This window comes from Poecilia reticulata, linkage group LG6, assembly GCF_000633615.1.
Source record: "Poecilia reticulata strain Guanapo linkage group LG6, Guppy_female_1.0+MT, whole genome shotgun sequence".
Classification (NCBI taxonomy): Eukaryota; Metazoa; Chordata; class Actinopteri; order Cyprinodontiformes; family Poeciliidae; genus Poecilia; species Poecilia reticulata.
In genome coordinates, this window is record NC_024336.1 from 4,291,163 (window position 1) to 4,302,195 (window position 11,033).

Consider the following 11,033-nt stretch of genomic DNA (forward strand, 5'->3'; position numbering starts at 1 on the left):
CGCTCCAAAGCCTCTGGTCCGTTAAAAAGCGTCCAGATCAGAGATGATTCTCTGACAAATATTGTTCTTAGTCTGATTAATAATGAGCTCCACGATGTTCTCTGTGCGTAAAGCTTAAACTGTCTGCGCACCAAGTGGTCAGCTGCGCTTGATCACAGTCTGGATAGAAACCAGCGAACTGCTCTCTGTTCTTATCAAGACGAGGTGAGGAGGGAATCTGACATATTAACTCAGTTAAATTTTTACTGGTTTTGTTTTTAAAACACCATTAACGTAAGCAGTGTAACTATATATTGTATATTTGGCGTTTGTCATCTCATGTGTGATTAATTGGTGCGTAACGGTGGAGCATTTATGCGCATTTATTGCCCAGCGCTTGTTTCTGCCTAACGGATCTGCACTTTAATTTCTTTCCTCTCTCAACAGTCAGCTGTTATTCCTCTATTTAAACTACAATAAGTAGATCACATTCTCTTTAGGTTTTCTCTATGTGCTCCAAACTCATTAAATGTAAACTCATTAGAAGCCCGAACCACCATCAGGCAAATAATTCTGGTCTGACCCGGACTATTTTTACCTGTCAAATTACCTGTCAAACCAGAGCTTCCTAACCAAGGTGTAACTCATCAACACGCTGTCAGCTCCCGGTCAGAAAGACGCATTTAGTTCAGTGTCCATGAGATGATATTCAGAAAGGATCTTTTATTTGATTGATTTTAGTTTCCTCTGTGATGAACTCTGCGTAAAGTCTATCATGTCTCCATGTGCRCCAGTCAAAGGTGTTAATTATAACATGTCAAATGACAAAGGGGCTTAAAAAAATAACCAAATATTCAGTTTGGTTATTGTTTAAAATTATATTATATATATATGTGCGCACACACACATTTAAAATTTTGCCCCCCCATAGGTAGTCCTGGCTCCCCCTTGGCCCCCCAACTTTAAAAGTCTAGCTCCGCCACTGCAAACACTCACCCGGATTAGCATGATGGTCAGAAAGCTAAAGAAATAACCTGCAAAATTATTTAAGTCTTCGAGTTGCGATACAAGACGCTGGTTCTGCTCTCGCTGTTGAACCGCTGCTACGCGCTTCAGGTAGTAATATTTGACAGACGGAGCCGCTTCTGCTCCTCCTGGTGACTCTCACACAGAACCTCTGCTTAAAGCTGCAGCATCTAACCTAAAAAAATACATTTTACATACGTATTAAAACTTTTGCTGTCCTAACATGAGACAGATAATCTCTAAAAAAATAATCGATCTCCCTGTTCTGCATAATTACTCCGCTCAGTCAGAAATAGCCAATCAGAACTAGCAGTAATTAGCTAGCCACCATGCTATCAGGAAGTTTTCATTCAGTAACTCTGGATTGTTTATTGTAATGGAACCTGTATTTGCCTTTGAATGTTAAGTTTTATACTTTAATTTTTTTGGCAATGTTGAGAGGTTTTATTTTGGCTCTTTTGCATTATTTAGCCTCTTCAGAGCCTTCATATGTTATCAGTCTGTTAAAGATAGTATTACCGATAGCAGTACAATTTGCACAATGCCTGTTTTGTTTAGTTCTCTTCTCGGAAAAAGTTATTAAAAACATGTTTTTGTCTAAATTAAGGTGAATTCATGGTTCCTTTTTCCACATAATGTAACCGGTAGCGTTTGATAAAAAAATAATGATAATAATTATGTGATCGGTATTGGTGATCAGCCCTCATGGGTGATCAGTATCGGTATCGGCAGGAAAAAACCTCATCGGCACATCTCTAGTGTCCATATGTGCACATGGCACCAGGACACCCTAGGCCACAGTTTGATGATCGATTATGTCATCGTATCATCGGATATGCGGCCGTATGTCTTGGACAATTGGGTGACGAGAGGTGCAGAGCTGTCCACTGACCACTACCTGGTGGCGAGTTGGCTCTGGTGGTGGAGGAGGATGCCGGTCAGACCTGGCAGGCCCAAACGTGTTGTGAGGGTCTGCTGGGAAGATCTGGTGGAGTCCCCTGTGAGATGGAGCTTTAACTCCCATCTCCGGCAGAACTTCGAACACGTTGGTGGGAACAACTACGTTCCCACCCTCATCTATGTTCATGAACTTTGGGTCATGACAGAAAGAACAAGATTGCGGATACAAGCGGCCGAAATGGGTTTCCTCCGCAGGGTGGCTGGGCTCTCCCTTAGAGATAGGGTGAGAAGCTCRGTCATCCGGGAGGGACTSAGAGTAGAGCCGCTGCTCCTTCACGTCGAGAGGAGCCAGTTGAGGTGGCTTGGGCATCTGGTCAGGATGCCTCCTGGACGCCTCCAAGGTGAGGTGTGCCTTGAGGTTTCCCCGGAGGAGCTGGAAGAAGTGGCTGGGGAGAGGGGGGAGCGGAAGAAAATGGATGGATGGTATAATACCCCATGGGTCGATTTTTTTAATTTATTTTTTTTCTAAGGGATGAGGCGGGCGTGCATCAGACAAGCACATAACAGAAAACTGTGGTCTTCTCTCCAATTTATTACCTGGGGATATTGTGTTAGCTGACAGAGGTTTTGATATTAAAGACAGTGTAACAGTGATGTGTGCTGAGGTCAAAATGCCATCATTCACTAAAGGGAGATGTCAACTTGATGCTAAAGACGTTGAAGACACACGAGCTTTAGTTCACCTCAGAATTCATATGGAAAGAGTGATTGATTGCATGAGGAACAAATACAAAATGTTACACATAACTATAATAATTAGGTTGCTGCTTACATGTCAGAGTGAACAAGTGGTACTTTTTGACAAGATTGTGTTTGTGTGCTGCAGCTTAGTGAACATTGTTCTAGTGTGGTTGCAAAACCTAATGCAAATGAAACCTGCAGATAATATACAACTGCAATGCTGCACTGTTAATTAAAACAGATTGGAAAAAGATTTTCTGCACTCATTATTTTTGAAATATTTGTACAGTTAGTACTGTTTTATGTAAAATGTAGATAGTAAAAAAAGAAAATTGTATTTGTTCCCCTCATTATTTTGTGTTGAAATATGTGGACAGTTGGAAGTGGCTGTTTTCTCTCATTTAATAATTTAATGTGGTAAACATTCATGAAAGGTTTGATTCAAGCACTTCAAAGTTGCATGTAATCAGGTGATTATTAATCACATTTTAAGTAAAAATAATTTTACATTTAAAATATTTTAGGTAATAAACATACATGTAATGAAAGACTGTTTTTAAATAAACATTTTATGTGATTAAAGTAAACAATTATATAATCAAACATTTTGCAGAAAACATTTAATGTAGTAACCAAACGATATGAAAGAGCCTATCTTTAAACATTTAATGTGTAATTAGACATTTCAGAGTAAAAAATAAAGTTGTCAAGTAAATGTTATGAAATAGATCACACTTAAATACATACAACAAATATGTACTTAAAGATATTTCAGGCAAGAAGTGAACATGTAATGAAATAGATCCTGTCCTAGAATTTTATGTAATTGAACGTTACAGGTAACAAATGTGATGATCATCACATGAACATTTTTGAAAAATATTTTGTAAAAAAAATACAAAAAAGGGGTCAAAATGGAATAAAAATGTATGCCTCATCTATACAGTTTAGTAGAATAATTTCACAGAAATTTTGAGTTAATAGGTCACATGACCTAGAAGCTATTGAAGAGCAATACAAAATGTTGACTATAAAACAGCTAAAAAATATAAAGTGTTAAAATATAATAAAGATGAGTGTGCCTCATCTATACAGTCTAGTAGAACAATTTCACACTGATATTGAGGGCACACAATTTGGAAGCCATTTAAGAAAACATTTATTAATATTAAAATTAGTTAAAATATTGAATATGACTTAAAATTTGAATAGAGGATAGTGTGCCTCGTGTAATTGCATAAATGACCACTTTTTTGTATCAGTTGGTCACAAGGCAAGGCATTTATTTATAGGAGTGTTTGGTTCGGAAATTGACGGTCCCATGTGAACCTCTGAGTGCATGAGGAGGGAGCGGTAGAGAACAGTTGGCTGAAATTAGCGTTCATAAATCGAATCAACCTTGAGCTAAACACCCCTTACTCCACGGAGCGTGAATATAAAATATCCAACTTGAGAACAACTTCACTGCGGTCGATAACACAATGAAAACGCTGGGATAAAGTTTGTTCTTGGTCAAAATTAAAATTAAGAATTTAATCTTGTGATTAAATTCCCTTCATCACAAGATTAAGGGAATTTCTTATGAAAGGCTTTCTTCAAAATGAGTTATGTTGTCTATGCTTATTTATTTATATATTTATAATCTAACTTTCCAAGTTTTTTTTTCATATCCATTTTGATAGAATAGTATACCATATTTTTATCATAAGATGTTGTCATGCAAAACTACACTTTAAAAAGCGACTTACTGAGGGATGCCATCATACTCTTGTGTAGTGATATAATCCATCTCTTTCACAAAGTTCCTGCTGATCTTCTTAGTCTTTTCTGCCCAGGCTGGCTGATGATCTGCTGGCTTGTTGTCCCTGCAAACCAAATATAATAACTGTCAGACATTCAAAGCTACACAATAGATCCTTATGGTTTCTCCTACCATTTTTCAAGGGGGGCACCCCATCCTGCCAACAAGGCCGCCACAGTTAAATCAGGGGTAATGCACACCCTTGAAAATTAACCCCAATCCCCCTCCAACATTAAGTCTCTCGGGGAAACACTGCCGTCAGATATTACAGTCCTACAGGCTTTATTTGCTACCCCACCAAGCTAAGTATTGTTCATTTATTAGTGTTTTTTTATTTACCAGTATCAGTGAAGGCAAAGATGGGTTAAAGAATCTTTTTGGTGAAACATTTAAGACTTTGTAGTTGGTGTAGGTATTGTAGGTATCTGCCTTCCAATAAATACATAATTACCTCAGATTACTTTAAAATTTCCTGTCTATTTTAAACATTTTTAACTCAAATAAACGGTAGGCTGCTGGTTAGCTTCACTAGCACCTCTACAACAGAGATAAGAGAGTTTTCCGGGAGAAACCCTGAAACGTTGAATTAATGTAATAAAATACAGAATATTACGGTCAATTAAGAGTTAGTGTCCCCCTTCATGATGTTACAGTAGGGCAGTATTAATTTTTTTACTAATGATGATTACTGCATTTTAAGGTTTCTAAAATATTGAAGCCCTGAACAATATAAAAAGTTTGATTTTTTAAAGAAAAAATAAAAAACATTTTCTAGACTGTAGATACAACAGATGCTTCTTTTTCTTATTGTCACGAAACAAGTAACTAACTATACAGATACATGGCAACAATGAAAATGATAAAATAACCCATACAAAATATATTAACGGCTCTTCATATGAACAAAATAAGAATTTAATTATCTTCTTACATGACTGAACTTTTCCTTTTAGGAATGTGTGCGGGAAAGTTGTCCTTCATGTGCTGAACACTCTCCAGATCATTTTGAAATAACTTCTCAAGTTCCTAAAAGCCATAAAAGCATGTTTTTTATTTACAACAAAGCAGAGGCACAAGATGAAAAATGACTAACTTATTTCTGAAACTGTCCTATGAATTCTGAATATCAAGCACTGCTCATTCACCAAACACTTCAGCAAAAACTTTACCTTTAGCTGCTTTAGTTGCTCTTTCTGCTGATCGACACATTTTTCAAACTCCTCCAGAATCCTTCCAAGTCCCAATACTTCTTGTGCAAGTTTCTTTATCTTCTGCTGGGGCAAGTCTAAATGTGAAGAAGAAAAAGCCCAGTAATAATTTCAAACATAGTTTGACATGGTTGCAACTAACCAAAACACACTGCCATACCAACAGCGGACAGATCCAGCATGCACTGTAAGGATGAGAGTTTATTCTGAAAGTGTTGGTAGATTTCTTCCAGGTCAGCCATTGACCTAGGACACAGACATTTTAAAATTATTCACAATGATAATAAAGGTGTAGATCAAGAACAAAGGAAAATGTATAGTGAACAAATACCAGCACAAAAGCCCAAACTGTGAAACCTATTGAGAAGCAGATTATATGATAAGAGACATCTTTCTTCTAGTTAATGGTAACTGAACAGCATTAGTAGTTCTTCAAAGCACTTTACACTACAAGACAGCTCTGGCGATATTTAATTGGACAATAAGTAATCATTGCTTTCTGAACAGCAAAATAAATATTCTTAAAGGGTAAAATCAAAGATATGAATATTTAGATTTTAGGGAAGCAAAGTTTCCCATCATAAAAGCCTTAGGTGAATTAGGATGTAGTAGGGCTTGTAGAGCTCAACATGCTCTGTATGCATCTGTATCACTATTGTGCTGGCMTGTCTTATAACTTTGGTGCAAAGTTAGCAGCAAAATATGATCATCTGAAAACTCACTACACAAAAACAGTTTTAATGGCATACTGAATTGTAATTTAATAACTCTATATCAAAGTGTTTTTTTTTTAAAGCACAAAATCCAACCAACATTGGTTTTAACCGAGGGCCTTTAAAAGAACCTGATCGCCTCCAAGCCAACTCACACTGATGCAGCAATTAATGCAAAAGGAGCCTCGACCAAATACTGAATGTATGTAGCTTGCTGTACAGTACATGACCATTCAACCTCACATTTTTAAAAATACATTTTTAATAATCAGATGCATTATTCAAATTTCCCGTGAATTTTTTTTGGGGGGATTGGGGGGTTCCATTAGCTGAAATAATCAAATTCAACAGAAATAAACACTCCGATTTCGTGTGGAATAAATCTGATTTTTACTTTGAAAGGTGAATCATCAAAATAAATTACCTTTTTGATTAAGCGTACTTTTTAAGCTATACATACAGTTAGATTATATCTGGCCTTCAGGCCTAACCGGTTTCAATTCAAACTCATGAATAACAAGATGCGAGGCGAACATGTGAAAAGGTATTTTGCTAGTGATGATTTTGTGGCGTCTTCAATAGCATTCTACAAGCTCCTAAGGACCGTATAGTCTCACCGGAGAACTTTGCTCCAATTTCATTTGAACACCAGATAGCTGAAAAAAACCGAAATTGAAAACAAAGAATGTTACTCGACTTTTCAAGGAGAAATGTGTATATTCTTCTGCTCTAAACGAAACATAGAGTAAGCAAATCTTTGAACATAATACTATAAAGTTTTCTATAAAGCTTATTTATGTGCCGATAAACGTAAAAGAGTCCTAATAAAAGCCATACTTACACAAACCACACACTTTATTTCCAAATAAAATAAACATAAACAGATATTTCCCGGTTTATTTGAACGCTAGCTCAAGTGATACGTCAAAGATTAGCGCATGCGCTGTGGTACTGTTGCGTTCAAAGACATTGAAATTATCTTCTTCTTCTTCTGATTTTACTGGCGGGTGACATCTAACGTTAAGATGTATTATCGCCATCTACTTATGCTGGAGTGTGGACCAGAGTATCTCCCTTTGACCTAAATTCTTATAAATAATCTTGTTCCTTCAAAAATTTTATAACTGCTTAATTTATTTTATGTTTAATTAATATCTTACTAAATTTTAATGTCTCTTTATCATATTTCAAAATTTATTGTTTTAGCTTCTCTCAACTTACTGCATATTTTTCACAATGAATTATTACATGTTCTACTGTTTCCATAGCCATACCACACTCACAACTACCTGTTGGATGTTTACCTATCAAATGTAATGTTTTATTTAATCCGGAATGTCCAATCCTCAATCTTGTTATTACTACTTGTTCTTTTCGATTTTCTCCAATTATTTCCATATTTCCTAATTTCTTTTGTATATTAAATAAATGACGACCTTTAGTTCCTTCCTCCCATAATTGTTGCCATTCAGATTAAATTTTACTCTATTTATTTACAATACGCTATTTCCATAATTCCATTTTGTTTTAAAGATTCTTTAGCTAAATGATCTGCCATGTCATTCCCTTCCATGTCTTTATGAGCCATTGACCTAGAACACAGACAAATAAACCTAATCTTTATTTTAATTTGTGTAATTCTAAATATTACTTCATAAATTTCATATACCAATTCCATATGACTTTCAGATGAGATATTTGAAATGGACATTAATGATGATAATGAATCTGAACATATAATAACATTTTCAATTCTATTTTGTTCTATCCTCTGTAAGGCCATCAGAATTGCTAACATTTCCACTGTATAAACAGATAAATAATCAGATGTTCTTTGCTTCTTAAATATACCCAGTTCAGGAATAACATAAGCAAATCCTGTTTTATTTGAAACTAAATCTTTTGAGCCATCTGTAAAGGATTTATACATATTCTTAATTCTGTTATTTACAAACATTTCCCAGTTATTATCTTTATTAACCTGCATTTCTTTATAAACTTCTAAATCTACATTCATATATGGAAATAACCAATAAGGTGTAATTGGATATGGCACCGCAGCACAGTATGTCTTTCCCTGTATACCTATTTCCCTGATGCATTTATCTGCTGCCAGGCAAAACAGTCTATTTTAGCTTTTCCACTCTCCCAGCAAGGTCTCAGTATTCTTACTGCTGTATTATTCTCCTCCTTATGTCCCTGCAAACGCACCCAAAAATTCAGCATAATTTGCTTTTGTCTTAAATATAAAGGAATCTCCCCCATTTACCTGCACTGCCAAAGATGGAGATGTCTTCAAAGCTCCACAACATAATCTCAAAGCTTGATTCGGAATAACTTCTAATTTACTAATCACTGTTTTTGCAGCTTGCCTGTAAACTACACATCCGCAGTCCAAAACTGATCTGATCAAAGCAACATAAATCTTTTTTAAATTAATTTTATTTGCACCCCAATCTATTTCTGTTAAACAACTTATTATATTTATAGCTTTTTTACATTTTCCTTCAATATATTTTATATGGTCACCCCATAAAAGATTGGAATCAAAAATGATTCCTATAAAAACAAAATTTACTCACTTTTTCTATTTTTTTCCCCATACATTTTCCTCAATTTTCTTCCTACCGAATACAACAGTCTTTGTTTTACCTACTGAGAATTTAACTCCCCATTTATAAGCCCAATTTTCAACAGATTTAATAGCTTTTTGTATTTTCTCATACACTAATCTTACATTTTTCCCTTTTCTCCACAAGGCTCCATCATCAGCAAATAATGACTGCATAACATCCTGATCTACTTCTGTAAAAACATCATTAATCATGATTGAAAATAATAAAGGACTGATAATACTTCCCTATGGAGTTCCATTATCAATTTTATATTTATTGGATCTTTTTACTCCCAACTGTACTTGTATAACTCTATTCAACAAAAAATCTTTAATCCAATTATAAAACCCTCCTGTAATCTCAATTTTATATAATTTTATAAGCAACCTATCCTTCCGTACCATGTCATATGCTTTCTCAATATCAAAAAATATTGCTACCACTATTTTCCTATTAATTTGAGCTCTTCTAATATCTGATTCTAAACACACAACTGGATCTATTGTACTCCTTCCTTTTCTGAATCCACTTTGACGTGAAGACAAAAGTCCTTTACTTTCTACATAATATGTAATCCTTTCTGTTATCATTCTTTCCATAATCTTTCCTAAACATGAAGTAAGTGCAATTGGTCTATAGCTTAAAGGATTTGTTGGATCTTTTCCCAGTTTAATAATTGGCACAACTTCCTTCCAACTAGAAGGTAATCTTCCTTCTTTCCAGATCTTATTATATAAACCTAGAAGTTTTTTTTCAGCCTGATTCCCWAGGTGTTTTAACTTAACATAGCATATCTGATCTTTTCCTGGTGCTGTTAGTCCTGATCTCAGTATTGCTTTCTTCATTTCTTGCATAGAAAAATAAACATCCATTACATTACCTGTAGTTGTTTCGCCTTCTAAAATAAAATTATTTACCCTTCTTGTCTGTTCCCTCCTAAATTTCACGTGTTCTGTTAAATTATCTGAACTATAAATCTTTGCAAATGTTCTTGCCATTACTTCTACTTTCTCTTCATTTGTTACTGCTGTTCCTTCTTCGTGTTTTAGAATTGGGTATGTCCTCTCCAGTCTATTTCCCTTCATTTTCTTAATGATTCCCCATATATTAGCTATAGGAGTTGTTCTGCCAATTGAATCACAAAAAATTCTCCATTTTGTCTTCTTTGCCTTCTTAATAACTTTCTTTGCTTCTGCTTAATATTTTTTTAAATTCAATTAAATTTTTAAAATTGTGTGTTCTCTTCAATATTCTAAAAGCTCTATTTGTTTTCCTTATTGCTTCACTGTACTCTTTTGTCCACCAAGGTACCTCTTTCTTTTTGCTCTTACCTTTACTTACATGAATTGTTATTTTTGCTGCTTTCAATATAACTTCCCTAAGCTTTCCTTCTATACTTTTTATACCTAGATTTATATTGACTTCATCCATATATTTCTCACACATATATTTAAATATATTCCATTTTGCCTTACCAAATATCCATCTTTCCTGCCTTTCTACCATCCCTTTCTCTTTAGAAATAAGGATTTTACAAAAAATTGGAAAATTATCAATACCTATTGTTGTTTCTTTCTCTATTTCCCACTCACATAATCCTGCTAAATCTCTGGACACCAAAGTTAAATCTATAGCTTATTAATTTCCTGTATGCACATCTATTCTTGTTTCCCTCACATCATACCAACTGATTATCTTCCAACAATTATCTCCATTTGTATCTGCTCCCTGCCCTCCCCATAAATTGCTATGGGCATTAAAATCTGCACACCAAATAACTTTATTTCTATTTTGTCCCTGAATTTCTTTTAATTTATCCAAGTCTAATCTTCTACATGGATTGTAATAATTTATTATAATAAATGGGTCTGCATTTATCCAAATTTCCACAATTACAAACTCATCTTCTTTTCCTCTCTTAATCACTCTAAACGGCAACCCTTGCCATTTGAAGGTATGGCACATCCCCCACCATTACCTTCAATCCTATCAAATCTAACAGCAGAATATTTTAATATTTTAAATTCTAATTGGGGTTTTAACCAAGTTT

At 34.8% G+C, this 11,033-nt stretch overlaps 1 protein-coding gene across 2 annotated transcripts in view; it reads right to left on the reverse strand.

Moving 5' to 3' along the window:
* The window catches only part of ska1 (spindle and kinetochore associated complex subunit 1), a 13,036-nt gene extending 5,729 nt beyond the window's left edge, over positions 1 to 7,307 (reverse strand). The window contains exons 1-5 of one of the 2 annotated variants that reach the window (XM_008410899.2): positions 7,210 to 7,291; positions 5,816 to 5,901; positions 5,617 to 5,732; positions 5,379 to 5,473; positions 4,395 to 4,511 (exon numbers count right to left, since the gene is read on the reverse strand). In XM_008410899.2, coding sequence (XP_008409121.1) covers positions 4,395 to 4,511; positions 5,379 to 5,473; positions 5,617 to 5,732; positions 5,816 to 5,897 — 410 coding nt within the window. In that variant the 5' untranslated portion in view covers positions 5,898 to 5,901; positions 7,210 to 7,291. Of the gene's footprint in view, positions 1 to 4,394; positions 4,512 to 5,378; positions 5,474 to 5,616; positions 5,733 to 5,815; positions 5,902 to 7,209 lie in introns of both variants that reach the window. The other variant, XM_008410901.1, reaches the window with a different exon arrangement.
* Positions 7,308 to 11,033: the final 3,726 nt, after the last annotated feature.